The 26,817-nt window shown below is 36.6% G+C and overlaps 2 protein-coding genes across 3 annotated transcripts in view; one reads left to right on the forward strand and one right to left on the reverse strand.

Annotated features, from left to right (window-relative positions):
* Nucleotides 1-21,363, forward strand: part of CERKL (ceramide kinase like) — a 52,078-nt gene extending 30,715 nt beyond the window's left edge. Inside the window, exons 4-14 of one of the 2 annotated variants that reach the window (XM_066189813.1) lie at nt 3,486-3,549; nt 6,224-6,366; nt 11,492-11,545; nt 12,404-12,478; nt 13,402-13,579; nt 13,838-13,903; nt 14,221-14,246; nt 14,330-14,438; nt 17,357-17,453; nt 18,671-18,837; nt 19,646-21,363. In XM_066189813.1, the coding sequence (XP_066045910.1) occupies nt 3,486-3,549; nt 6,224-6,366; nt 11,492-11,545; nt 12,404-12,478; nt 13,402-13,579; nt 13,838-13,903; nt 14,221-14,246; nt 14,330-14,438; nt 17,357-17,453; nt 18,671-18,837; nt 19,646-19,727 (1,061 nt within the window). In that variant the 3' untranslated portion in view covers nt 19,728-21,363. The remainder of the gene's footprint in view (nt 1-3,485; nt 3,550-6,223; nt 6,367-11,491; nt 11,546-12,403; nt 12,479-13,401; nt 13,580-13,837; nt 13,904-14,220; nt 14,247-14,329; nt 14,439-17,356; nt 17,454-18,670; nt 18,838-19,645) is intronic. The other variant, XM_066189814.1, reaches the window with a different exon arrangement.
* Nucleotides 21,316-26,817, reverse strand: part of ITGA4 (integrin subunit alpha 4) — a 35,148-nt gene continuing 29,646 nt past the window's right edge. The window contains exons 24-28 of the mRNA XM_066189812.1: nt 26,657-26,776; nt 25,146-25,265; nt 24,523-24,621; nt 24,180-24,299; nt 21,316-23,324 (exon numbers count right to left, since the gene is read on the reverse strand). Coding sequence (XP_066045909.1) covers nt 23,232-23,324; nt 24,180-24,299; nt 24,523-24,621; nt 25,146-25,265; nt 26,657-26,776 — 552 coding nt within the window. The 3' untranslated portion in view covers nt 21,316-23,231. The remainder of the gene's footprint in view (nt 23,325-24,179; nt 24,300-24,522; nt 24,622-25,145; nt 25,266-26,656; nt 26,777-26,817) is intronic.

Below are 26,817 nucleotides of genomic sequence, written 5' to 3' on the forward strand. Positions count from 1 at the left end.
CTTCAGCCATTCTTGTGCATTGGTAGCTGTTGCTTCCTCTCTGATCGGGGTTTCCAGATCTTATTCTTCATTATAACTCCTCTTGGAATAAACATCTTATGTGTTTAGAAGTTTGGAGAGGAAATACTCTCTCCTACCCAAAGACATACAGCAATCTAAGGACATATATGTAAATAAATGAGTGCTAAAGCAAAATTTACTTTTTCTTTCTAATATTTTAAAATTTTGTAGAGTTTTCTTTCCCTCCCTCCCCCAAATGGCTTTGTGTGCTACAATTTATTAATTTCAGGAAAAATAACCGAAGGTGTTATGGAGTGGATTGTGTTTTGCTGGGTTTTGGGTTATTTTTGTTACATACAGTAAGCAAATCTCTGAAGTGCTTAGAGCACTGGAAAGTGTGAATTAGCAAATTTAAACTGAAGTAGTACTTTTAACTGTAGCTAAGGGGAAACAATAGTTAAAATCTGGCCTCCTTTAAGAACTGGGCTATTTGTTGTGTTGCAGCTGGGATATGGCTGCTAGGATAAGAACGGTGACTTTTCCAAAAACTGAGTTCTACAAAAGCTCACTCCACTGTTGAGATACCTGCAAGTACTGGCAAATTGTGGTAACTGGAGCTAGTATTTTAGAAATACATTAGTACCTTGAAAAATCTTCCAGATATTTAAAGAAAAATAAATACAGGAAACCCTGACAAAATCCTAGCTCGTCTCACTTCTCTTCCTACTTTTGACTCTTTTGCTTCCATTTATGCACACTTACAACCTGGACATTTAGGCAAAAATAACAGCCTTCCCAAACTCCTATTTTTAGGGCAGAACCACAAAAGAAAGGAGTGTTTGAGAGTTGGACAAAGAGCATTGGTTTAAACTTACTCTATGGTAAATACCAACAGATAACTGGTGTTGATGCTGGATGAAAAAAAAAAGCTGTTATTAACTGTTACAGTCCCATTGATTTTAGTCTGTGACAGGAGTGCCAGGATGTTTAGGTGTCACATGAAAGCATCCCCTGTTCTGAAGTGTTGAACTGTGTATTGCTTTTTCTGTGCGTAGAGGCCAAGCCTTTGGTTCTTGTTTGCTATGTGAAGAGGATGATAAAGTGTTTTTGGAGTATGTGTGACTGTTCAGATGAGGTGCACCTTGGGTGTCCTTCCTTCAGAATGCTGTTCTCCAATACTTGAGAACAAAACATTCTTGGAAAAGAAAATCTTTCTAAATTATGCATTAGAAATGGTCAGAAAATAATTAAATAATAGTTTTGTGATAATAGTTTTGACAAATATGAGATCTGGGACCTTCTCAAACAATGAAAGAAGCTTTCTTCCTATTCAAAACCACATTGAGTAGGAGGGTTTTTGTTATTTGTTTTTTTTTTTTTTTCCCCTGAATTGGAACAGTGCCAAATATTCAAACACTTAGCTTTTTTTTTTTTTTTCCAGCTATCAAAATGATTTATACATGCCCCTCTGGAGGTTGTCAAGCCTGCAGAAAACTTTTTAGACATGGTCTTTTTTGTGTCTGGGTTGCATTTTTCTAATTTTTTTTTCCTACTTGAACGATTCTCCGCATGTCCTCACAGAGATTTTCCTGAAAACCTCATTTTTTCACTGCCTTTTTGTCATGATGTATCAAAATAGATCCTCTGCAATTCTCTCATCAAATTTTAAATTTCTTGGAATTCCCCAGTCTTAAGCCTTGAGCAGTTCTTCTGCATAATTTCCAAACTTAAGCTATTAGATGCAAAGAGGATGGATTTGCTCTCAATCTGGCTAACATTAGTCATTTTTACTTCCTTCATTGATTTCTCTGTAGACATGAGCCTCTTTATTTTCATGTCCTTGTTCTTTGAGTGAATTAATTCTCTAACAGTAAGCGTAACTTACATTAGGAGAGCACTGAGCATGTTTTCTGTTACAAAATAAATCTTATTTACTGTTCCATTTTAATTAGACTGTACTCATAACTTTCTAAATGTCATCGTGTTCATTTAAAAAGGCGTGTTACCTGGTAACCAACTCTATGTTTTCATGGGAAGAGTTTCTTTCACAGCTAAGCAATGGTAAGATATTTGAACCTTTCTGCATTTTTGCATGATGCACACTTTTATTGACCACTTTTCACACAGCCTACAGATGTTGATAAAAGCATTGTTCCCATTGGTAATGCAAAGCTGAATATGATAGCTTAAATAATGTGCTTTGAGGTTCCAGAGAGGCCCTGCATGGAAGTAAATTCTGTAAATAATTCCCCAAAGTTATTGTATTGATAAGCGTTTCTGCAGCAAAATGAGAAATCTCTGCCTTCTGTATAATCAAAACAACTCTAGTTTTTTCGTTAAGAATTTTCAAAGCACCAAGCGCTAGAACTTTGCTGGTACTAATTGGGGGATTTTGAAGTTATAGGCAATATAAACAGCTTTTTAGTGTGAAGTGTAAAAATTGTATCACTTTTGTTTTGATTTTGTTTTTCCTTCTTATTTTTCTAGGAGAAAAGATATATACACTCACTATATCCACACACATGCTTGTATATGTGTGTATTTATAGGAAGAGATGGGGGTGTTTTCAATTCTTGTAAGCAGCCTTTGAATAGTCTGTAGCAATACTGTTGGAACAGGTACAGCTATGGAATGATTGTTTTAGACACCAAGACTAATAATTTTAGCAATGTTTAGGAACACTGGAGAAAAGCCTTGAACTATGTGAGCACCAGGGACAGACAAGCATGAAAGATTAATGTAATTTTGCATATAATGATGCACATTCTTACACAAAAAATCCATCTGCAAGTGTCATGTCAGTCAGCAAAAATCTTTGATGGGTGGCTGCAGCTGGGCTGTCTCTTCTGGCAAAGCTGCCCTAGAAAATGCTAAATGTAGTTATGATGCTTCGTGCCATCTGTAGTATGCCAGTTTATCCTGTCTTCACTGGCATTTACTGTACTATGTGGGGTATCAGCAAACACAGAGACATCAATGTGGAGTGACAGATTCATTTCCTCCAGAGGCTATGAACTCTGGTGTATACTTGTGCCACCTTCCTCTGTGTGTTATGTGCTGTTGTCACTGGTATTTGGCTTGATTTCATACTTCTGTGTTTAACTCCTCTTATTTTTGATTTAGCAATTTGCATATCCTAACACAAAGGCAATTAAATTTGATTGATCCTGAAGTAATTCAGTCTTTACTGAGGATATGCTTATTTTCCTGAAGTTTAGCAACTGTGTCAGTGTTAAAACTTGCATTTTGATGCAATAAACATCTTCTTGAATTATCTGAATTTAAATGCATGAAATAGCCATGTATCTGATAGCAGCTGAAATTTAATGTTTGGCCTTTTAGCTAGCATAACTGTAAAATATAACTTCTTGTAGTTTTAATGCATTAATGACTTAAAAAATAATCTGAATTGAATTACTCTGTGTTCCTTTATGTTGGATGGACAAAACAAAATTATCTAATCTGCTGAATGATATTTTCCACAGTAACTGAATATGAAGGACATGCTCTCTCAGTACTTAAAGAATGTGAACTGCAGGCATTTGATGGGTGAGTTGGTTAGTGACTATGAATGTTAGTGAACATCATCATGTTATTTTTTATTTGTATTCAAATCAAAATTATGCCAGTGGGCATTCATGAGTTACTCTGCTTCTCATGTATATGAAACCTAGGAAATTCAGTTCTCATTCAATACTTTGCTATTTATTAATTACTGACAGTAGAAATGTATCTTGGATTCATAAATAGTGGTAAATAAACATAAAGCTTCCTGAAATATGCCTCATAAGGATATCAGTCACTGAAACCCTTCTGTTCGTAAGAATAGAGAGATAAAAAAGAAAACCCCTAGATTTTATCTTCTTTCACAAATATCTTCTACACTGAGTCATATTTGAATTGTTTCATCTTTGATATCTGGGTAGACATTGAGAACTTCTGCTGTAAGGCTTTCTGCAGTAGCCAGATCTAAGATGGAAGAATAAAACCCTTTTGAAAGACCATAGGCGTGTGTCTTTTATACTCTTCCATTATTGCTATCCAGTTTTTTTTTTTAGAGACACAAAAATGTAGAAATGCCAAGGCAACATGGTTTTTCTTATTCATTGCAGTATGTAAACGATACAGCAGTGTGTAATTTCTGGGCTTGATTTTCTCTTTAGGAGAGTTATGGTTCCTTCCATGTTAACAGCATATGAAATAGCTGAAACTTATGATTTGCGATAGTATAAACTGGAGGGTTATATCTCAGTACTTTCTGAAAGCAGCACTCCTACATGTTAATTCTTAGTCAAAGCTGTTTGTTTATATTTATAATTTCTCTGATTTCCCCAGTTACTAATCTATTTTGAAAGACCACAGGTACATGTCTTACACACTACCTTTTTTGCTATCCCGCCTTTTTTTTAGGGACACTGAAAATTGAGGCACTTTGTCAATTTGGTTTTTCCCCCCTGACTTATTGCTTAGTTTTGGTGACAAAAAGAGTGAATGCATTTGTGATGCTTCTATCTCAGCTGTGTTTTCCTGTTAGTACAGAGACAGAAGAAGAATATATGAACATTTATTGCTTCATATCATATCTGAAGCTCATATGCCCAAGGATACATTTCTTCCCTACTCAGGAGTCTAAAGTATCAAGGATATTTAGAGTAGCCTGGGTTAGTCAGTCCTTAGTGTATAGCTGATTAAGAAAGTTGCATCTGATGGTTAAATAGATATTTCTTTATCTCAGAAGCCTTCTTCAAGGTCTCAGTAAAATGTGTTTGTTCAAGACTTTCTACTCCTTATGCATAGCAGGTTCTCACTGATTAGCATTGGAATCCCAGGTGCCTGATGCTATCTCTACTTCCAGCCAAAAAGGCAACTCTTGATGATTAATGCTAAAATAATAAAATCAAAATTAGCAGCATTTTCATGTTATTCCTTGGACTCTATCTACACAGCACTCCAAAATCAGAGGAAAATGTGTCTGTTTCCAAAAGTTTTAATATCCAGAAGACAATCCACACAAGTCCTTCTGGGTATACAGTTTTTCAGACTTCAAAGATTAACTGGTGTTTCTACTGTGACAGAGAATTTTAAGCCTGGGAATAAACAAAAAATGAGTCAAAAGAAAGGTGAAGACTCCTGATTGCAAGCTGGAAGAAAATGTGCTTCAAACTTTTATATTCTATACATCAAACTATATATTGTAATTTCTTGTTGAATGTGGCAGTGTTTAGCTAGATAGAGGAAACATTCCTAAAAGTTAGAGATTAAAAATCAGCTTGGAAATAATAATAGAAACGGAAGAAAAATGTTAAAGGAGATGAGGTAATTGAGTTTAAACATTTGATAACATTAATAACATAATGAGATTTCTCTTACAGGGATCTGACCAGTTTTACCTGGTTGAATGGTTGGACATAGTTTCACAACTATGAATTCATACATATGTGTGAAAAGAATATAATTCAGGTGAATTCCTCCCGAAGTAACTACGACATTTCAGTCATAAATGCTTGGAATGTATCATTACTATTCTTATCATTAAAATATGTTTACTGATTTGGAGAATCACTGTAATATGTACTTAAATAAACAAAAACAAGGGAAAAAAAAGGTTTGCTGTAACAGAGCTTTTACAGACAAATGCATTCCTCTCTATAGCCACAGCAGGTGGGAGTTTAATTATGTGCTCCGGGGGCAGTGATTAAGTACCTTTGTGCAAAGGATTGCTGGCACTAGGATTTTAAACCTTGCTAAATCCCTCAACTGCCTGCATAGTGTATGAAAATAGCTGTTTTCAAGTGTTTTTTTATTTTATTGTAATATTTGGTGAGTTGTTATTATAAGGGCAATTAAAAGGCATTGGAATGTTTGTATGGGTCAGCATTGAAAGATGTAAAGAACTTTTCCACTGAGGCACTTAAACGTGTGTTTGGTTCTTCCATCTGATCAGTTAATGTGCATGATGTGTGATAAGGTAAGAAAAACTTAGTAGGTGTTTAAGTCTATTTACTCCTACTCAGACAGTAAGCAGAAATAAGAATGCTTAAGGAGCATTCAGGTAACATTTACTGATCTGACAGTGAAGCCCAAGCTTGTTGCTAAAGAAAGAATGCTGTTTAGCTTTTTGAAATATCGTTATGGATATGGTGTGGGGTAGCTGCCTTTCACCTGTTTGTTCAGCTATGAAAGTGTTTGTTTTAAACTGTTTGGCATTTTTGTTTTCTAATAGGGTAGTTTGTGTTGGTGGAGATGGATCTGTCAGTGAAGTTGCTCATGGGCTACTACTCAGAGCCCAGATAGATGCTGGGAAAGACACAGACTATGTATCAAAGCCTGTCAGAGCACCAGTCCCTCTTGGAGTAATACCAGCAGGTGAGAATGAAAGGTACCGTTGCATTTTGTTAGTTGTCTGTTTTAAGTCCCTCTGGAACGTTTCACAGTTTTAGCTAGTAAAGGCAGTTCTTGATGCTTCTGTTATGTAAGGGAGCTATTGAATAAATGTCCTAAATTAGTGATTTATATTGATTACAATTGACTTGATTTTAAATTGTAATGATAATTTATAGTAATGGCACAGATGAGCTCTTTGCCTGAAGGAAGAAGCTGAAAAAGAATAAAACTAAAATAATTATCGTCTGATCGATACAAGATCAAGTTTCACCCTTATTTACTGACAGAAATTATACCAAATGAAAACTTTGTTTTCTAGATTTTTCTTTCTTGGATCTCCAGTTTTCTTGGCAGAATTCTCAGTTGGATTCATGCTTAGGGTCTATTTTAAAATGGTGTCCCAAAAATGCATTGTGTGCATTATATTAAAGGAAAAAAATGTGCACAAAAACCTACTTTCTCTCTTCTGCAGTTTTACAGATGAAAATCTGTCTCTCTTAAAAAGTCATCTTACTCTTTTGTTAACTTGTATCTTGTGGTGTGGTTTTGTTTGTTTTGAGGGGTTTGTGTGTCCTTTTTCCTCAGTTTTTGTATTTGCCCTCCATGGAGTGTAGCTTTGCCCAGCAGGGAGACTTTAGCAGGAGCTGTTGTGGTTTAACCCCAGCCAGCAGCCCAGCCCCACACAGCAGTTTGCTCACTGCCCCACCAGTGGGATAGGGGAGAGAATCAAAAAGGTAAAAGCTGGAAAACTCTTGGGTTGAGATACGGACAGTTTCATAAAAAAAGCAAAAGCTGTGTGTGGCAGCAAAACAAAACAAGGAATTCATTCCCTGCTTCCCATGGGCAGACAGGTGTTCCGCCATCTCCAGGACAGCAGGGCCCCCACCACACAGAAGAGTGGTTTGGGAAGACAAATACCATCACTTCAAATGTCTCACCCTTGCCCCATTTTATATACTGAGCATGGTGTCATACAGTCTGGAATATCCCTTTGGTCATTTGGGCTCACCTGTCCTGCCTGTGTCTCCTCCCACCCTCCCATGCAGTCCCAACCTCCTCACCGGCATGGCAGTACAAAAAGAAAAAAGGCCTTGGCTCTGTGTAAGCTCTGCTCAGCAATAACAAAAACATCTCCATGTTGTTAATCCTGTGTTCAGCACAAATCCAAATAGCAGCCACTTCCCGTAGTAGCCACTGGGAAGAAAATTAACTACCCCAGTCAAAACCAGCACAAATGAGTACAGTCAGGGTTGATTCTGGACTAGAATATGAATCACTTCTCTTGAAAAGAAGAGAGGTATTTTTGCATGAACACTACTCTCTGGTGTGGATGTTTGCTAAGACTACTTGATGTGGTTTCTCAGATGTTTTTAACTGGTGAGGGAAAAATTCCTACAGCCAGTAAAACAGCAAATGACTGTTTTTAGTTTTCTACAAAAAGAATAAAAAAGGAACATGTCAGTTTGAACTGAGCAAGCAGATTTTTAAATGCTTTGGTTTGGTTTGCACATGTAAAAGGAGCGTTAGTTGCTTGTAAAGGAGCAAGATTACATTGGCTTTTTCTCGGGTTAAAAAAACTTTGGTAAAAGAGACAGCAATCTCAAAGACATGAAGGCAATGAATTTGAGTACAGATGTTTGGCCATCACTTAGCAGCTCAGTTACTCTGAATATCTCGATGGTGCTGAGACAGAATGTGTCCAGCAGCTGACTCCATGTTGTGTGTAGGTCACTGTGCCTCATCATTGCTATTTACTCTCCTCAGTTTAAGACAAATATGTCGTGATCAGAAAGGACTTGTAAACCCAAAAGAATTCTGTACAGTTTCTTACACAGAATGGCATAGATTTTGTAAAAGAGGATCAGAACAGTTTATAAAATGATATTGTGAGAAACTTCTAATACGTTCTTAAAAGTAGTCTGTTGTTTGTTTGATTTCCGTATTCCTGATATGCCATGAGGGAGTCAGTTAGTAAACACATAAATATGATACTTGTTCTTATGATGATGGAACTCTGGACAGTTAACTTTCTTTCCTCCACCAGAAATCCATTGTACAAAATTATTAGGATTTCCAGCCAAGCAGAAGCAACAACTGAATTACAGGATAGTATTATGTGGGTGGCTTAAAATCTGGTTTTAGCCTCTATAATAAGTACTTAAGACAACATTTTGAACTTTCAGTCATCTTGGTGGGAAGGAGATGCTCTTGAAACAATTTACCTCCTGAAGAGAAAGGTCCAGAGGGGAGTTTGTTTTTACTGAAATACTCTTCTGAGCTGCCTTATTGTGGTCCAAATGAAATGGATGAGATGTGGGGAAGCCTGCAGTTGTACTGCTGGCCATTAGCAAGAGTGTTTGTTGCTATGGTAACTACTGCTAAGAAACTGTACGGAGGGGGAAACCGAGAAAGGGGAGGGGGAACTGTGGAAGGACATTAAAAAAGCTATCCAGTTGTTACAGAACAAGAGACAATCTATATCTGATGCCTGTGAACCTCTTGGTCCAAAGTGGTTCATTTAAATAAATTCGTGAATCCTAATTAATTCAGAAAATAAAATATTACTGAGGGACTGTTAATTTCTGTGATATTTCAGGCAAAGAACCAAAATGTTGGTGCAGTTTTCATCAGAATTTTAGCTATGCTTGACTAGGAAGTCATTACATCACATTTATCTGTTTGGATGGGGGAGACATTAACAGCCTTATGAATATTCATGTTGTCTGGTTAATTAAGTTAATTGTACTGCAGAAGTGCTTGCACTTCCAAGGACAATTTTTTTCTCTACAATTTCTGTTTGGTACCTTCATCAGTCATGCTTTACATGACCTGCAGATACTCTGTTCTTACTGAGATGCTTTGACACTTTTGGTGGGAAGGAGGTGGTAGGAAGTTATTTGTAATGTCAGGAAAGTCAGTTGATATTTTGAACAGACTTACATTGTTGGTCTAATAAAATCTTCTTTTTTTCTGTAAAAAAAATGCTGATGATAGAGATGCTGGAATTGTATGGATGAAACCTTTTCACATTAAATTGAGTAGCTAAAATGAGAACTAAAAATGGCTTACTAATTAAGTCTTAGTGACTTACTAATGTGTGAACAGTGCAAGTCATGGGCATCAAAGGTTTTTCATCTCTGAAGTAATATGATAGGGTTCAGGGGAACAATTGTTATTGGTAAATAATATCTTGAGCTTGCACAGGGGAAAGAGATTACTTGGGAGTATGAAAAATGGCATTAAAACCATTATTGAATCACAATTTAAATCAGAAGGGCTTGTATCATTATTTTTGTATAACTTTTATCATTGCTGCTTTGTTTATAGGCTGCATGTTTTGGGTTTGCTTGTTTGTGTTGGTTTGGGTTATTTTGTCTGGCATCCTGCTTGTCTAGGACTTAGTTAATGAGGCACATAGTCTTACTGGGATCAAAAATGCTGGTGGGCATGTACTAAGTAGAGTTTTAGAGAATAGGTTGGTGCTTGCTCCCACAAAACTGTGCTTGGTCTAGTTCTTCAACTTGCGAAAGGATGGATGTGGTACTTTTGTTTTTGAACACAAAACTCGATTTATCTTCCTGGGAGTCCTGAAAGGGTGGGATTTTGCCTTGTTTACTTCTGCAAATGTTAATGAGCTCCACAGATTTAAGAGAAGGATGCAATTACTTGTGCCTATCCTGTTTAGTAGGAATGAGATTTAAGTCTCATTAAAGTCAGTTTGAAGATTGGTACCGACTTCAGCTGTGGTCATTTCGTATCTTGCTGCCATCTGCATTGATAAATTACTCTTAAATCAGGATTGCAGCTTTAACTCATACCAAGCTTGATCTTCCAAACTGTATTCAACCTTGTGCTCTTTTATTAGCTTGATCTTCAGTGAGAAGTGAAATACTGTTTTTTAGAATAGCAAGTGCCCTATTTTGACATACAGGAAGTGAGCATGGTTTGCCTGACTTGTAACGATCTGCTGCTTGTATGTGTGATTTCCTTTGTTTTGGAGACATACCCATAACAGTTGATAAGAGCTGTATGGTTCTGATTGAAAAAAAAATTTGAGTATTTCTGAGTTACCTCTTTAGCTACCTTCACTGGCAAAGCAGAACTAGCTGGATCTGGAAGTTAAATCCCTGAAGTCATTCAAACATGGAATAGTGTTGGGCATATAGTAGTATTCTGTGAAGAATGGCTTTTTAGGTCAAATGTAGGGTTTTTTGTAGTTTTTGGGTATCTGTTACCTTGAAGATGTACCTCATTTCATGTGGCAGGAACTCAGAGCTCCTCTCTCTGATGTTATGTCAGCTTTCATGAAGTTCTGAATTACTTTCAGAGGCTAAGGTGCTCTGAGGACTTAACAGGTGATCTGTGAGATTCCCAGTTACACTATTATTTTTTATTTAGAGAAATTATTGAAAAAAACCAAAGATACAGTCCTGAATAAGAATGCTTTGTAATTCTTACTACAAAGAATTAGAAGCTTTGTAATTATGTACATCAGTCTTTGCAAATTCAGTATTTTTTTCTACACTTTGTGTGACGTCAAAGCAGAATTTGAGGATAAAAAAAAATTTCAATCTGGTACATGATGCTTTAAAAGTGCTTATTTAAATATTGAGTGCCTGTTGTTTGACATGTGATAGTCTTTGCCTTTCCTCTCTTCTTTCCCCTACTTTAGAAAAACAAGTAATTCCTCCATAAAACTTAGAGCAAATTTAACATCCAATATTGTCTATTGCTGCTGTAGCTTATTAAATAATTCAAACAAGAAAATAATTTGAAAATCTATGTAGGCTCCTTTTTATATAGGAATGTTAGGATCTAAACTGATCTTTTGCAATTTTTGTTCTTTTAATTAAACTGTTATTGAATTATTCATATCAGTGATATGAAGAACTCGGTATTTTGCCTGTTTGGTGGCAGGCCTTTATTTTACCAGAGGTGAAATCTTTTGCTCTGCTGCTTGGTAAGTAATGCCAGAAATGAGAAAAATCAATTTGAATTTCTTTTTAAACTATACCCATTTAGGAAAGACACAGCTACTCCTTCTTCATGATTTTAAAAATAAATTTATATTAAAAAGTCAGCTGATACATAGTATTTTATGTCCTAGGCATTAAAGCAGAAGGGCAAAATTTACATATGTATCTCCATGTTTCTTACCCAGGTAAAGTGCCTTGACATATCAATCACCACCAGTCATGGGCCTTCAGAACTCTGCTTCTTTCTTTTACAGCCTGACAGCTGATTTTCCCCTCTCTCTTTCAACTCTGTGCTGACATTGCTGGGGTTTGACTTTTTCTTCTGTTTGCCACCTGATTTACTCACTCCCTTGTTTCAAACTGTGCTCTTCTCTCTGCTGGCTGGTAGAACGACTAGCTGCCAGTGTCCAGGCAGTGACAAATAAAAGTGAGATGGATCTGTTTTGGTGCACTCAATGCAAGTCACCTCTTTGGCATATGCCACGTTCTGCCTTCCCTGCTTTTCAGTCATTGAGTTCTTATTTGTGAAGCTGATGTGCAGTAATTTTATTCACGGTTTCTTCTAAGAATCTAAAATGTAGCCTGCAAGAAGCACAGCAGCTATCTTTGACTAGATTAAATATCATTTGGCTTGGAGAATGTACAGTCTTACACTGTCTGGGTATTATTTTACCAACCAAAAAATATTCCCCAAATAGATCTTATTAGACAATCTGCCTTCTAGTTCCTTAGTACAGTACTTGGGTATATAAGAGGTGATTATTAAGGAAATGGTTTAAAAACCCAGACAGGCATTATTTTGGAAACCTTGTACCTCCCCCCACTTTGTTTTTTATGGCACTTATGAATGAATTTGCAGGGAAGATTTTATAGACCTCTGGAAGTTTTAAAGGCTGTAATTTAATACTGTTCAACATTTTTACTGTTAACAAGACAATTCATGGGGAGACTTTATTTTTTTGAAAATGCACTAATTAAAAATGCTATTCTTATTATTCCGTATCTCTCATGTTTTTTACAGCAGGTTTTGTTCACTTTTACAGGTACTACAAATATTTTGGCCCATACCCTCTATGGTATTAAACATGCAGTGACAGCAACATTGCACATTGTAATGGGTAAATATCTTTACATTCACTACCAGATTTTAAATAATAAAGCAGCGTGTAGAAGTTTGTCATAACCAGTTGCTCAGTAAAGGCATAATATTTTGTCTGCACAATAAATGGGTTTTGAATGTGAAAATGTAATTATGCTAAAAGGGAAAAGTAGGTTGCTAGTGCAAACCTTACTTTTGGGTCTTAGGAAATAGCAAATACTTTGTCAGGCAATGTTAATTTCTCAAAGCAGTCTTTCTTTAGAACTTTTTTAAAATTAAAAAGGAGAAAAAAGAATAAGGTCCCTCTTGAGTATCTCTTCTCTTGCAGTCTGCAGTGGAAGAGCCTTTGCTCTATTTCTCAAGTTGTATACAAAATCCTTTATAGGCAAAATCTAAACCTGTCTTTCTTTAAAAATCAGATACACTGAATCCAAAAGAAGATGCCCAGGGTCAGTTAAACAAAAAGTGCATACACCCTATCTTGAACAGAATTATGTGTTTATATTTTATAACTAAACATGAATATATAAAAAACCCTATATTTAAGTGTTCCCATATATCCCCCAGTACAATGTGCAGTCATTTCATATATTTGGTGAAATGGTTGCAGAGATGTTAGCGATGTTTTCCTTGATCCTAGTTGTTGAAAATGTGCACAGAATTAAGAGTCAGACCCTTTGTAGCCTTATGAGGTAGCCAAATGAATGTTTTACCATAACTTTTGACATTTTCAAGCATCTGAAATGACTGATTTGATAGAGTATTAATTTTATCTAGATTGAGTTTGTTTTTGATTAGTAAAACTTGATTGCCTAGAGAGAGAGAGGAATTTGGAGGGTTTTTTTCCCCCCAGCTAATGCAGATGAAATATATGATGAAATGTGTGTCATTTGAAATATAAATGTTATTTTTTTTTTCTGTTCTCTATCTATGACATTTTAGGACACATCCAAGCAGTAGATGTGTGCACTTTCAGCACTCCAAGCAAGCTGCTGCGCTTTGGGTTCTCGGCCATGTTTGGGTTTGGCGCGAGGACTTTGGCTTTGGCCGAGAAGCACCGCTGGATGCCCTCCAGTCAGAGGAAGGATTTTGCTTTCATCAAAACACTGGCAGATCTCAAGTATGCCAAGAGATGTTATGTTTTTCTAGTATTTCTCATTTTCTTGAGGAAAGTGAAATAATTAATCTGACAGAGCAGTAGTTCGTCTTAATTGCAGACAGATTTAACTCAGATGTGATGTATATCCCTCTTACAAGTTCCAGAGGAGATAAATTCTGTACATTCAGAATCTCCTTAAAATCATCTTAACTTTGATAAAAGTCTGTCTAATAGTCAGAATATTTGTTTTCATCATAGTAAATGTCGATACTTTTCTAGGCCAGAGGAATGTGAATTATCATTTCTCCCTCTACAAATTCTGCAGGAAGGCTCTCATGAGGACAGGTAAGTAAAACTGACTCAAGAAATTCCAAAACTACAAAATATGTCTTTGAAGAATGAAGTTTGTACAGATTCTTTACTTTGTTCAAATTTAAACGACAGGTGATATAATCTTAAGAAAATATTTGACAACTGCAAACATGTACATATTGTACAGTGTTTCCTGTAGACTGTTACAGAGGATTTTGTTACAAGGCAGTAACACTCAGTATGATCTATTTGTTCAGTTCCACTAATAGTTACTTTTTTTACAAAGTATGTGTTGCTTAAATGTGCAAATGACTTTATTTTTTTTCACCTACATGTTTCCACCCTTTTAGAAAGAAGAAAGAGAGAGCAAAAAAAGGTGAGTTTCTGCTTTTAGGATTTTTAAAAAGTGAACCATGGCTGATTAAATGGAGTAATATAGAATTACTCTGTTATATTTAGGTAGCAAGGATCAATGGCAGAAAATTCAGGGTCACTTCCTGAATGTGAGCATTATGGCAATCCCTTGTCTGTGTTCAATGGCACCAAGAGGCTTGGCACCTAATACGAGGTCAGTATGGGTTTAGAGAATTAGTCATGTCTATAAATTCTGACATCTTACCTTAAGACCTTGGCTTTTCCGAGAATATGAGCCTATGTTTAGGTAGTCTAGTCCCTCTGGACTGGGGGAGGGAGTGTAGACTGCAGCAGACTCGATAATCCCAGGAATTGTAATCAGTTTTTGGATCAGGCAAATAAGGTCAAGCAGTCTAACTAGAATTATGAGTGGATAATTGCTGTGATTAAATTAGTTGGCAAGTCTGACTTAAGTAGTAGTCATCGAGCAGTCATCTGTCATAGGATTTGGCTTTATGGGGAAACTTCACCCTTAGACGTCATTTTATTTTTTCAAATATAAAAGTGGTCCTTGTCTCCTGCTCTACAGCCAGCAAAAATGAAATATGAGTCTTTCTCATGTTATTAAGGACTAAAAGTTCACACTTGTCTTTTTCTTCTTCTTTTTTTTTGTTTTGTTTTGTTTTGTTTTGTTTTGTTTCCCTTAGAATTTGAGAAATGAAGCTTCTATATGCAGGGTTTGGGGAAACAAAGGAATGTGTAACCTGGTTGTTGATGTTGACTCATTTTGCCTTTAGCTCCTTGTTAAGAGCCAGCTTTGTGGTGACCAAAGCAGTTCTTCGGTGGTAAATATTTGTACCTGTTGTATTCAGTTGGCAATTGAGCAGAATAGCAAGCGAATGTTTGTAGTTGTATGCAAAGTACAAAATGCTCCCTCAAAAAAGAATGCTCAATGTGTGTGCATGAATGTGTACCAAAAAAACCCCCAACACTCAGGGAAGTTTATGGAATGAGTCTCTCTTGTTTCATTAGATTGTCACCTAGGTGAAATTAGAGAAGAATTGATGAGGTGTTTTTCTTCAAAATTACTGGCTTATCTAGGAGAGTTTGACTTCTTGGAAACAATGGAGAAGCAAATTATTTATGATTAAACTCTTAATGTGAAGTTTTCTTTGCTACCAGGGTCCTGCTAGTCTCATAGTCCTCAAGATAGTGCTCTGATGCTGTCTGATCTTAGGAACTTTGTTCTGCATTAAGTGTTTTATATTCCAGTCGAAAAGTTCTCATGAGAGTTTTATCTTTGCTTTCTCTATCTGTTCTTCCCCATTTCTCAGTGACAGGGAATTTTGTGACAGGTCCATGCAATTACTGCAGGTTGAATGAGCCAGTTTCTTTCCCAGTGTACCTGCTCAGTGGATCTCCATGTTTTTGTGTGTAAGAATACCCTTTGTTCTTTTATCTCTTTTTAAAAATAATCTTAAAGTGTGGTCAGATAGTAGAGTAGGAAGGGTAGACTCAAACAGGAGCTTCCTTTATTATAGTATCAACTGTAAGTCTTTTCAATATGGGAAACAAAATCGTGGCACTGATTGTTAGAGACTCGAGACCCACTATGGAAGGAACTCATCTAGGTTTCTTCTCTCTTCTTTTTCCCCAAGAGGTTTCTGCCATGTGGAGACATTTGAAGTGGGATGCAAGCTTTGGCTGCTGCCTGTAACACCAGTTACACTGGTCTAAATTTGCAGAAAGACGTCCAGATACATTTAGCTGTATGTGGATGTGAGCCAAGTGGGATGTGCTTTTCACAGCATAGGTCTTGTGCTTCACTGCAGATGGGGCTTTCTAGAGAATTAATGAGAATTCTTAGTCATTTCTAAAGATGAAAGGCCCTAGTGCTGAATGCCCAGGAGTGTGTGTACCCTTTTATTGAAACAAATATGATAAGGAGGCAACTTTTGAAATGTCATCATCACTCTTCCCTGAATCAGCAAAGTACTGCTGTGCCAGGTGACTTGCTTAATGTTTATGTAACAATTACTCTCCCAGATAGTGCTGTTACCATAGTCTGAGAAAATTCCTGATGCAGCTGTTCAGTAGCTATCTGAACTATCGCTCTCAGTGCTGGTAGGCTGGAAGTGATTTTTTTAAACACTCTTAAGATATTTTCCAAACATAGATGCTGAATAAATAAATAAATATATAGAAATACAGGAAGACAGGAAACACACCATCTCTCTCCAGAAGGCAGTCTCAGCAGGGATTGCCATGCTCATCCGATACTCTTGTTGTACACTGATCTGTCTCTGTAACTCAAATGGGACTTAGGCATGGTTGCATGGATATTCCAGTTGCTAGCTTCTGTGTCAGGTACATTCCATTAAGGAATGGGGGAACTGACACTGGTTCGCTGTCTGACCCCAGTTCTCAAAGGTACTAAGATACCCATGGTGACTGGATCCTGAGAGCCACTGAGCATCTGCACTGTGGGGGCTCTTCTTGTACAATCTCTAGTACATGACTGTTTTATCACATACAAAATTCTTAGTCCTTAACTTTTATTTTCTTTTGTGAAATGCATAAATAGAACCGTACTAAGAACTGCTAAGAGGTGTGAGTAGGAGATGGCAGCCTTTGTTAGGGCAGCATGGGTGTTGGTGGAGGGGGTGGGGGAACCCATCTGCACTGGGTCTGTGCTGAGGGGGCTTCCGTGCACCCTGGCCCTGTGCTCTGGGGACAGCTCTGCCTCACAGCACTTATGGTAACTGTTACATGTTGCTGGAGAGAGAAGTAAAAAGAAGTTTGTGATATCTGTTGTTTAAAAACCATCTGTTAAGTAGAAAAGCAAGCTTTCCTCAGATTATATGTATTGTGTTTAAGAAATTATGGCTATTGATAAAGGACTACAAGTTATTATTACAATGTATGTTATACATACATTGCTGAAAAACCTCAGTGCGTAATTTATACTGATCTGTGGGGTGGGGGTCAGCAAAAGGATTTGAAAAATCATTGAGGATATCCTATTAATTTACTCCTGTAGGCTTTTTAAAATTTTTCTTTTTTTATCTAGGCTATTGAAGAGCCCTGCTATACTTCCAATTTAATGAATTATCTTTTTGGTCTGCTTTTCAGATTGAATAATGGAAGCATGGCTCTTATTGTTGTACAAAACACTTCTCGAACAGAGTTTATAAAACATCTGAAAAGATACACCAGTGTAAAAAATCAGGTACTGTTAATTTGTTCCTGGTGATTATAAAAAGAACAGTTAATCGTGAAAGTAGACAAGCTGCAAGAGTTAATGTTAGCATCCTCGTAAGGAGACTTAGCTTCCTGTCAGAATACATTAGCCCCTTTTTATCTGATTTTTTTTTCTTTTTTTAAATCACTAGACTAATACAGATTAGCCTATTTCAGTCCATCTGTTGTGGTTTAAATTGTGTTTGTGTTGTACTGTAGTTTTATGGGTGTAAAGCCTTTTCACCACAATAAGGAAATGCATGCTGTGTCTGAATTTTGTGTAGTATAGAGATGAAGAATGCAGAACTGTGGGGTCATCACACAACTCTGTCAAAAACTGGTAAAGCTGGTAATTTCAGCAGGCCACAGCATGCTGTGCTGGTAGCAGTGGGTTGTGAGCATTGATTTTTAGCAGGTAGGCATCCCATCTAGTTATGATATTTGCAGAACTGTCTTTCAAAATTGTAGTCATGTTTCTGTTTTGGAAGAGAAAAATGAAGCATTCAAACACAGATCTTACTGCTGTCTAAAGCCCCACTGCATGGCCCAAGCACACTGGTACTCACTCAGGTGTTCTGGGATTATGTGAAATCACTTTTACAGGAAGGTCAGGGTTTGAATTCATCTACAGTTGGGGAGTTTGGTGGAGAGATGGGTGACAATTCCAGGTGACAGCACTAATGGCTGGACTGAGGAGATAGCTTAAGCTTTCAAGTTATGCTTTTGGAGGAAGGCCTTGCTTTTCTCTTTGCCTTGGTAGTTACAAATCAGACAAGGAGATGTAGGCCCTCCTTTAAGCTTAAGACAACCATTTACTAGAATTCTGACTAGCCTGGTTTAGGACAAGATTACTGGTAATGATGAACAGAGCACAGGAAACAATCTGCTTGGACTTTCACATGTTCTGAAAGTATTTGGCATGTGCAAAATATACCCCCTTACCTGCAGGTTGGTCCAATATGGGAATACATATGGAACACTACCATTTTTCTCTGAGGCACTGTTTAGGATAAAACCACTACATTAATCTATAAATGCTAGATGGAATATATAAAGACTCATGTGGTCAAAGCTTGAGTTAAATGTTCCCAGTTAGGGGAAAAATAAAAGAAAAAGCCAGCTCTTTAATTTCAAGTAACCCATTTTGTTTTAAGCTGCCCCCTGTATCTTTCATCTTCGTTTGCTGTCTCTTTGTGTTTGGTTTAGTTCAATTTTCCCTTTGTTGAGACCTACACAGTTCAAGAAGTAAAAGTACAACCAAGGCTTAAAAGTGGACCTGATGCCAAGGAAAATGTGTGTCTGAATGCAGAAGGAAACTACCCTTGGAATATAGATGGAGACCTAATGAAAGAAGCATCAGAAGTGCATGTTCGGTAAGGTTGAATATCCCATTTAGGGACCATATACCCATAAGAGATTAGTGCTGCAATCTGAGATGTGTTACATTCTGCAGAGCACAGATGGTGCAGAGTTAGGTGTTCTAAATGCTCCTGCAATAGAACTGCAGTGCCCTGCAGGGTCTGGCCCTTCCACCGTCGTTTGGGCCTCTGCCTTGGTTGCCTTGTGTACGTCTTTGGGAAGGTTTGTTGTAACTCACGTGGCCTTTCCCTCCTGGTGCTTCATCAGCTTCCATTCCAGTTCCTTGTTACTTTATGACTTCTTGTTTCTTCATTCCTGTTACTTTATCCTTCCATTTCTTGGGGAACAGATGTATAAAATGTGTCTCCCTGAGGAGCTCCTTTCGGGAGAAAGCTTCCTACTTGGAAAGCAGCACATGTAAGGTTAAGAAAAACATGTAGCTCTTCAATTGTGGAAAACTTAATGCTGCTTGAGAATAGTCTCCATATCCAGCATCTAAGGATGATTCTACAAATACATAGGAAATGGGAGGATTATCAGCGGAATTAAGTGGGCAGTGGCTCATTTTTCTGCCACTTCAACAGGATTAGTTAAAGGCACACAGCTCAGAGTACGTCTGGTATGTAAAATAAAAGGCAGATCACGTTGTAGGATATATATTCTTCTAAAGATGATCCTATAGGAATTGTCAAAATGTAATTCACCCTGAGTTATTTCCATATGAGTACATATTCGTTCTCCTTGCCAACCTCAAAAAGCAGCACACCTATTGCAAGAATTGATGACATTTGACTGATAAAGTTTCACTTCCTTGCTTCACAGGGTGCATCCTCAACTTATTGATCTCTATGGAGTGAACACTGATGACCTGGAGAGTTCCCAAGTGACGTGCAACTGCATATAGAAGGGACACACTGGAAATGCTGTAATAAAGAATCCTGTTCTCACCCCTATGCACAGCTTTCCAAGGTCTGGACTTGTACCAATGTCAGTTGTAGCAGAAGCTTAATCGGGGTGTTTGTTCTACTTCTGGGTTTTTTTTTAATTCTTATTAAATGATATATTTTTATCAGGTTCTATTTAACTGTATCAAAGCTGTTAGGCTTTAACAAGAAAAAATGAAAATTGATTTTACTGGTCTCTTACAAATATGTGGTTTGAGAAATGTCCATCCAAATAGAAGAAATGTTTTCAGTAGTCTAGATTATTTTAGAATGAGATACTTCTAAGTCTGCTGCTGCTATCCATGTTGTCAGGTAACTCAGTTCAGCGCAGGGAAAAGCTATACCTCTACTCATCAGCTCTAGCTTTATTTTTATCTAGCTCATTTATTTTTTGAGTACTTCTATTTCTAGTTATGATTTTTAATGTTGCCTTAATATATTTGCTCTCAAAATGTTTCTAGTCAAATAATATAAAATGTCCCAAATGGCTTTACTTTCTTAAAATGTATTTTAAAAACTGCTTTGTATAAAATTAATATTTTCTCTGTCTTAGAACTGAAAACGTTATTCAGCATAGTTTTTTTTTGTTGCCGAGACTGAAGTTGTGATAAATAACTTAAGAGTTGACTTAAACTTTCATAATTTCCTTGTAGGGCATAAACATAATTTTTCAGTGTTGGGGTTTTTTTTGGTAATTTACTTAATATTGAAGACAGTTATTGCAGAGGACAGCAAATTAAGACTGTATTTTTTCTGGGAACTGGCTTCCTTTGAGATGAAAAATAGCAAACCATGTTTTTCAATCTGCAGGACCATGGATAACAAATGTTTTCCTGGTCACTCCTCCAGGAGTTTTTCAGAAGGCAGTGCCCAAATAATGAATGGTGTGAAAGCTGCTTTGTGTCATGCAAGAATGAGTTGATTTAGGTGCTTTCCTCAGGAAGCAGTCCAGTGCAATGTGAAATCCAGACCTTGGATGATGTGGCTAAATCAAGAGCTTAAGCCTTTACAGGAGATCTATAGCTACTTTGATGTTAAATAGTTGTAAAAATTCTTATCTGTGATAAATACACAGGACTAAGTACTGCAGATGAGGATTTGGCTCCTAAACCCAAGTTGTTACCTGTTGTCCAAGTCACAGGGAGCAGTCTCCACTTAAAATTCATATTCTATCCCATCAAATATTTTTAACGTGCTAAGGCAATTCAAATTAAGCTTCTTTAAGTTGTCTAAAAAGGCATTCCAGCAACATTTAGTAGATGTTAACTGTTATTTATTAAATGAAATTTAACAAAAGAATTGAACTTGCAGAACAAACAGCATTCATGTGTTTAACTTGTTTGTTTTTTTTAAATAAAATGCAACTGTGTAATACTTTATAATCTTGTCACTATAAAGACATTGTACATTCATTTTTTTTGTCAACCTGATTTATAAAAACTTCATAATTTTGCTTCATATCCTAAGAAAAGGCAGCCAACATTTACATGTTAACAATCAAACCTGAACAGAAAACATACAATTTCCAAGGCATCATTATCACATGTACTGACTTATGTAAACTATTTCAAAGATAAATAAAATGGTTTGGTTTCACTTCCTTGCACTGTTTGTACTCAAAAGAACATGAATGCTTCTTCCAGTATTTGAGGTATATTTTTCACAGTATGCTGTAATGTCAAACTAATTTCTGTTCCAAGGTTTTTTTGGATAAAGTGCAAAAATTCACTAAAGCTATGTGGAAGGTAAGCATTTTTTGCTACAGTTTTCACATAGATTTGCAAGCAAGTATTTCATTATTGACATACTTTATTTTGACTTTTTAAAAAAATATATGCACATTCATTTGTCCTTGCACTGTAGATATTAGAGGAAAACATACTTTGGAGTGATCCACATCTTTGGCATCAAATGAAGTGAAAGGAAGTTACAAAATGGTCCCAAATACCTTTGGAATCTCTGGGCAACATGGCTTTTGTGGCACCAAGCACTCTAGTAGCAGAAGTGCTTGCTGAAGGCACTCTCTGTGGGTTTGAGTTTCAGGCTGATTCCCATAGGATGGTGCAGCTTCAAAGCATTTTTATAGATAACATTCCTTTCTCGGTGCAGTTCAGAAAGATATCCAAGGCCTGGCCTCACAGCCACACTGTCCTTCTGGTGCAATATGTTATTGAAGAAGTTGGACATTCTCCAGCTGTTCTGGGGAGCCAAGGAAGATTTTTCCCTTGTGGCTTGTGCTGTTTCACCAAAGCTAGGTGGCAGTGCAAACTTAGCTAGCTGAAGAAACTTCCTGGAGAGGCAGAGCAGTGGTGTGACCCATGTTTCTGTTCAGTCCTTTGCCTTTCTGCCGAGTGGCTGCTGAGGGTGCCCCTTAGGATGGCATTTACCTGACCCCTTCCCAAGAACCCAAGCTGGCTCTCCAAGTGACTTCCCTAAACTTCTAAATTACCTAATTTAAAGATAAGATAAAATTTGGCCCATTATGGTTGCCAGTTGGAGTCTTCTCGGTATGTGTCTCTGTTTTGTCAGCTGAAGCCTGTCTTTTTTTTCAGGTTCTGGAAGAATGCCAGTGCTAACTCCTATTAGAAGTACTATAGAAAAATCTTCAAATAAATAAAAATAAATACTTGCTTTAAAAAAAAGACCACATGGAAATAATTCACTGGAGAAGTCCAAAACCTTATGGCAGCACTGTCTGAGGAAAGGATGAAACAAATAATTGTATCATGCTTGCGAAGTACCATGTTATAGATGGCTACAAATGATGATCTCTAATACTTTAATCTTTCTACAGCTGCATCTCCAGGCTACCCCACACAACTGCCTGCTCGGAATTCACCTTTGGCCTTCCTGGTTCTGGCTTACTTGGGTGTCAAAGTACCTTCAGTGATGTGGCTGTGCCAGTGAAGCCAAAGCTTACAAGGTTACCTGCAGAAGCCCAGAGCTTCTGAGAGCCATTTCTATGTCTGTGTGTTCTACTTACAGTCCTATGGGACTGAACTGATTCACCCTTGGTAAAATGCCAGACCAAGATGAGAGAGCAGTTCTTCTTTAATGCCTGATCAAAATATTATTGAAACTTTAAAAATAATACAATAACTCATACTAATGTGTTTGAGATCTTACTTTCCAGGATGGGCCAAAAGTTGTTACTTTTTACAAATACTTCCTTTTGGTAAGTAATTCTTCTTCTCTTTATCTTTAGTGTTCTTCTGTCTGTTTGAAACCATATATATTTATGAAATTTCAAATATTTCTGGGAGACTTCAGAACAAACCAGTTTACCATTTTCATATTAGAACAGTACTGTAAGGTGTGTATCCTCCATACAGTTCAAGGAAAGAAAGCATGTTTTGTAAGAGCAAGTAAGTTCAAGGCCTAGGTTTCTTGTTGCTGATGTTTCTCCTGTGACTTAATCTGCATTTTAATTTCTTAATTTTCAAATCAAACGTTTATTTGCCTTCTTAGTCATCTTTGTTCCCACTTTTAAAACTCCAGCTGTCTCTTCTGTTCATGTCTTGAGGGACCGGTTTGTATTTCCTTTTGAAAAAGCCAATCTGAAATACATAATTTGGAATCTGTTGTCAGCACATCTCTGTCATCAAATCTAAACCATAAAAGATTAATTAAAATAAAAATGCATATGTATGGCATTTATGAAGTATGGTATTTGCCAGTGCTTTGTCATACCAAGTAATCAAGTGTTACTCATTAATCAAAAAAGTAGGTTTGCTTTTTCTTCTTTTACTTTTTGGGAGGCTAATGCTCTCCTGTATGGAGTAAGGACTTGGGCTTGTGAACTTTAACAGTCCACAGAATACAGTGTTTTTAAAAATATGGTAATAAAATGTTGCTGCTAAATTTGTTTCATTTCTACATGTCCATGTAAAAATGATGGATGGAGAAAGTCTCGTATGTAAAGGTAACAATCTCTTAATCAGTTGTCAGAGGATCTGCGTCCTTATGAGTTTTCTCTTTACTTAGGCACAGAATTTTTTTTAGTGTTTATGTTGCAGTTTGAAATCTTAAACATTTTACACCGGTATGAAACCGTGTTTTAAACTGTCAGTCATCATGTGTCAAGTGATATTAAATGTGGAGCACCATCCCATGACAATGATCCATTTGATATCATTAAAATACATAAATCACTTGCAAACAAGAGATGCCATATAAAACATTGTAAAGGGATTTGTGGTGTTGACTAACAGATAATGTAGAACATGCAGAAGATTAAATGAAATTTTGGAGAAATACTTTTGAAGAACCCCAAGTTACAGGAGGAGTTATCTTTCTTCAGAAAGGACAGATCATAATAAAATGTTATTTATTCTTTCTTTAACCCAGATGCAAAAATCCTTCAACAGTATGAACTCCTGACTTGAAGCAACTAAGGAATACTGAAAACCTACCTTCCATAATATAAATGAAAGAACCAATAACAAGGTAACACCAACTATTAAGCCTAGGGAAATAATTAGCACGGTAACATGGTATTTTGGCTTTTGGTGGTGCACTCCTTCCAAGTAGACCTGAAAAACAGAAAAAAAGCTTAGTGCTAACTGTTGGGGTTTTTTTCCCTAATAGATACTAAAACCCACTTAGTTTAAGTAATTAAACTTCTAATTAGTTTTTAAAGTAATGAATACCATATTCATTGCTGGTGTATAGGTATGTATAGAATTCTACAATATTAATTGCTGTTATTTTTTCTACTTTAACATGTTCATCACAAATTCATAAGAGAATTCTTACATATGCAACTTGCTTCTCCTTATGTAGTTCAATAACTTTTGTACTCTTTTCTGGCCAGGCCGTTGCTCTTACTTCAAACTTTAATAATGACGCATCATCCTGATTAAAAAAAAAAAAAAAGAATTCTGTCTTATAAAAAATAACTTCAACACATTGATTCCTGCCCAGCAAAAATGATAGCACAGCTGCTGACATAACCAGAATCTCACACAAACACACAATGATGCCTTTTTCTGAGCACAAAACAAATTAGTACCAGAAGCTGGAATGAAGCCAGGTTGGATTTTACTTAAGTCCACATCCAGGCTGCTTTTCTTAGAAAAATACAATTATGAGTAAATTAAATCCCCGTTCTACAAAACCCAGCCAGAATAGGCAAAGCAATATATACCATAAATATAAAGTGACAAAATAAAATACATGTTTTTGTTTTTCATACATCACCTTGAGCCTTAGCATTGGCAACATAAAACAGGTTAAAACCCCAAAGATTTAGATTTAATCAAGTTTGAATCATGTTTCACTGTTAGAAAACAAATACTAACACCTACAATTTATATGCAGGGAATGCTGCAAATATGCCCTGAAATATTCCCGTCAAGTATGAAAAATTCATGTGTTACCATTTGTAAAAGTAAAGGAGTAGCTTCCAGATGCAAGTGAACAGTTGCTTCTTTTCCACTCTCCATGTTTCCCAGCTTGCAATGTATTTGTAAGCAAAGGCTGTCATTTTTCATGCAGTACTATACAAGGGAGGGAAAGATTAAAACTTAACTTTATCACCTATATAATCTTAGCATAAAAGACAATGGGAACTGACTAAAACAAAAAGATTCATGTTTATTCTTGAAAACTCAGGCTATAACTTGAGGCTGTCATCCATCACTGTCATTCCAGAGGTGTTAAAGGTACAGTAACAAGAGACCAACCGAATTGTTATACAAAATACATGTAATTTTTATTAAAAATTCAATTATTTTAAGACTGAAAAAGAACAAGTGTCATAATTTGTTTATATGTTTAGGGTTTATTTTTACACTCTTGTTTCAAATTAGCTGTTATCAGTAATGATAAATGACAGTAACTCTATGCTATCCAGTGCAAACAGTGTAATTGGTTGATCCTTCTATTTGTACTCTGACAACTAGCACCATTTCACACAGCTCTGGAGAGGACAAAAACACAAGGCTGTACGTGATTATGCTTATTGTATCTTTAACATTATTCTTTATCCAAGACTAGCATGCTGAATAATGATTGGATATTCTAGTGCAGGCTGTATCTCAATCCACTGGCTGATATTTCCTGTAATGTGCTTACTTACAAGTCCCAAATTAACACTTTTTAAAAAATCGGTAGGGTTTTGTTTCTGTTATTTTTTAAGATGACAGATTGAACAATGTTGTACTTTATCAAAGACAAGGCGCAGGAAACGGATTTCTATGAGGACAAAGCCTCAGCAATGCAATGCTAAAATAGCAGTTCTGGTTTGGACTGTGGAGTGTCTGATCTCCAGCAGGATCTGTGAGCAGGAACAGAGGGATAAGCTGGAACAGGCCACACATGCATGGCACTCTCCCAGCCTCTCAAATATTTTTAATAGCTTCCCAGCCAAAAATTATTTCCATATATTTTGTATTTCTTATTGACTTTTCGTCCCATTAACATATATAGTCTTCCTTGGAATTTAATTATTTGCAGCATTTGGGGTGTTTTTAAACTAGCTCCTGTTAGTTATGTTTGATGGCACTGTTTTGATGAGGAAAAGACAATGAATATTTGATCTGCATACTTCCATTAAAATAAAGCCTGTTCTTCCCTGATGCATCATTTTCTGTTTGCTACTGAATTTCCTCTGCCATTCTGCTTGCCCACTCATTCAGTCCATACTCCTTTGGCAGTTTTTGTAGGTGCCTGTCATCCACCCTGACTTCAGCAACGTGTCGTTAATCAACTTTCTCTGCTCAGTTCTCACCCCTTTCACTAAAGTCACTTATGACTAACCTGAACTCATCACAGGACCCACCACACATCATTGGAAGATAGCTCTGTGGTTTCATTACAAAAGATAAACTCTATTCTTAAGGCTTATTCATACAGTCATTTCCCACTGATGCCAAAAGACAGACATTACCATGTGCCTCTTAGTAGGCTTTGAAAAGAAAGTGACGACATCCTTTAGTATGTTTTCATTTTTTTCTGCTGCAGTACAGTTTCTGGGATACATATCATAGGAGCAGTGTCCAGCTGTTGTCTGAAAATAAATATAACATCATTATTAAAAATGTAAATTTG

The sequence above is a fragment of the Chamaea fasciata genome, unplaced genomic scaffold (assembly GCF_029207755.1).
Source record: "Chamaea fasciata isolate MVZ Bird 193981 ecotype frontalis unplaced genomic scaffold, bChaFas1.0.hap1 SCAF_8, whole genome shotgun sequence".
Taxonomy (NCBI): domain Eukaryota; kingdom Metazoa; phylum Chordata; class Aves; order Passeriformes; family Sylviidae; genus Chamaea; species Chamaea fasciata.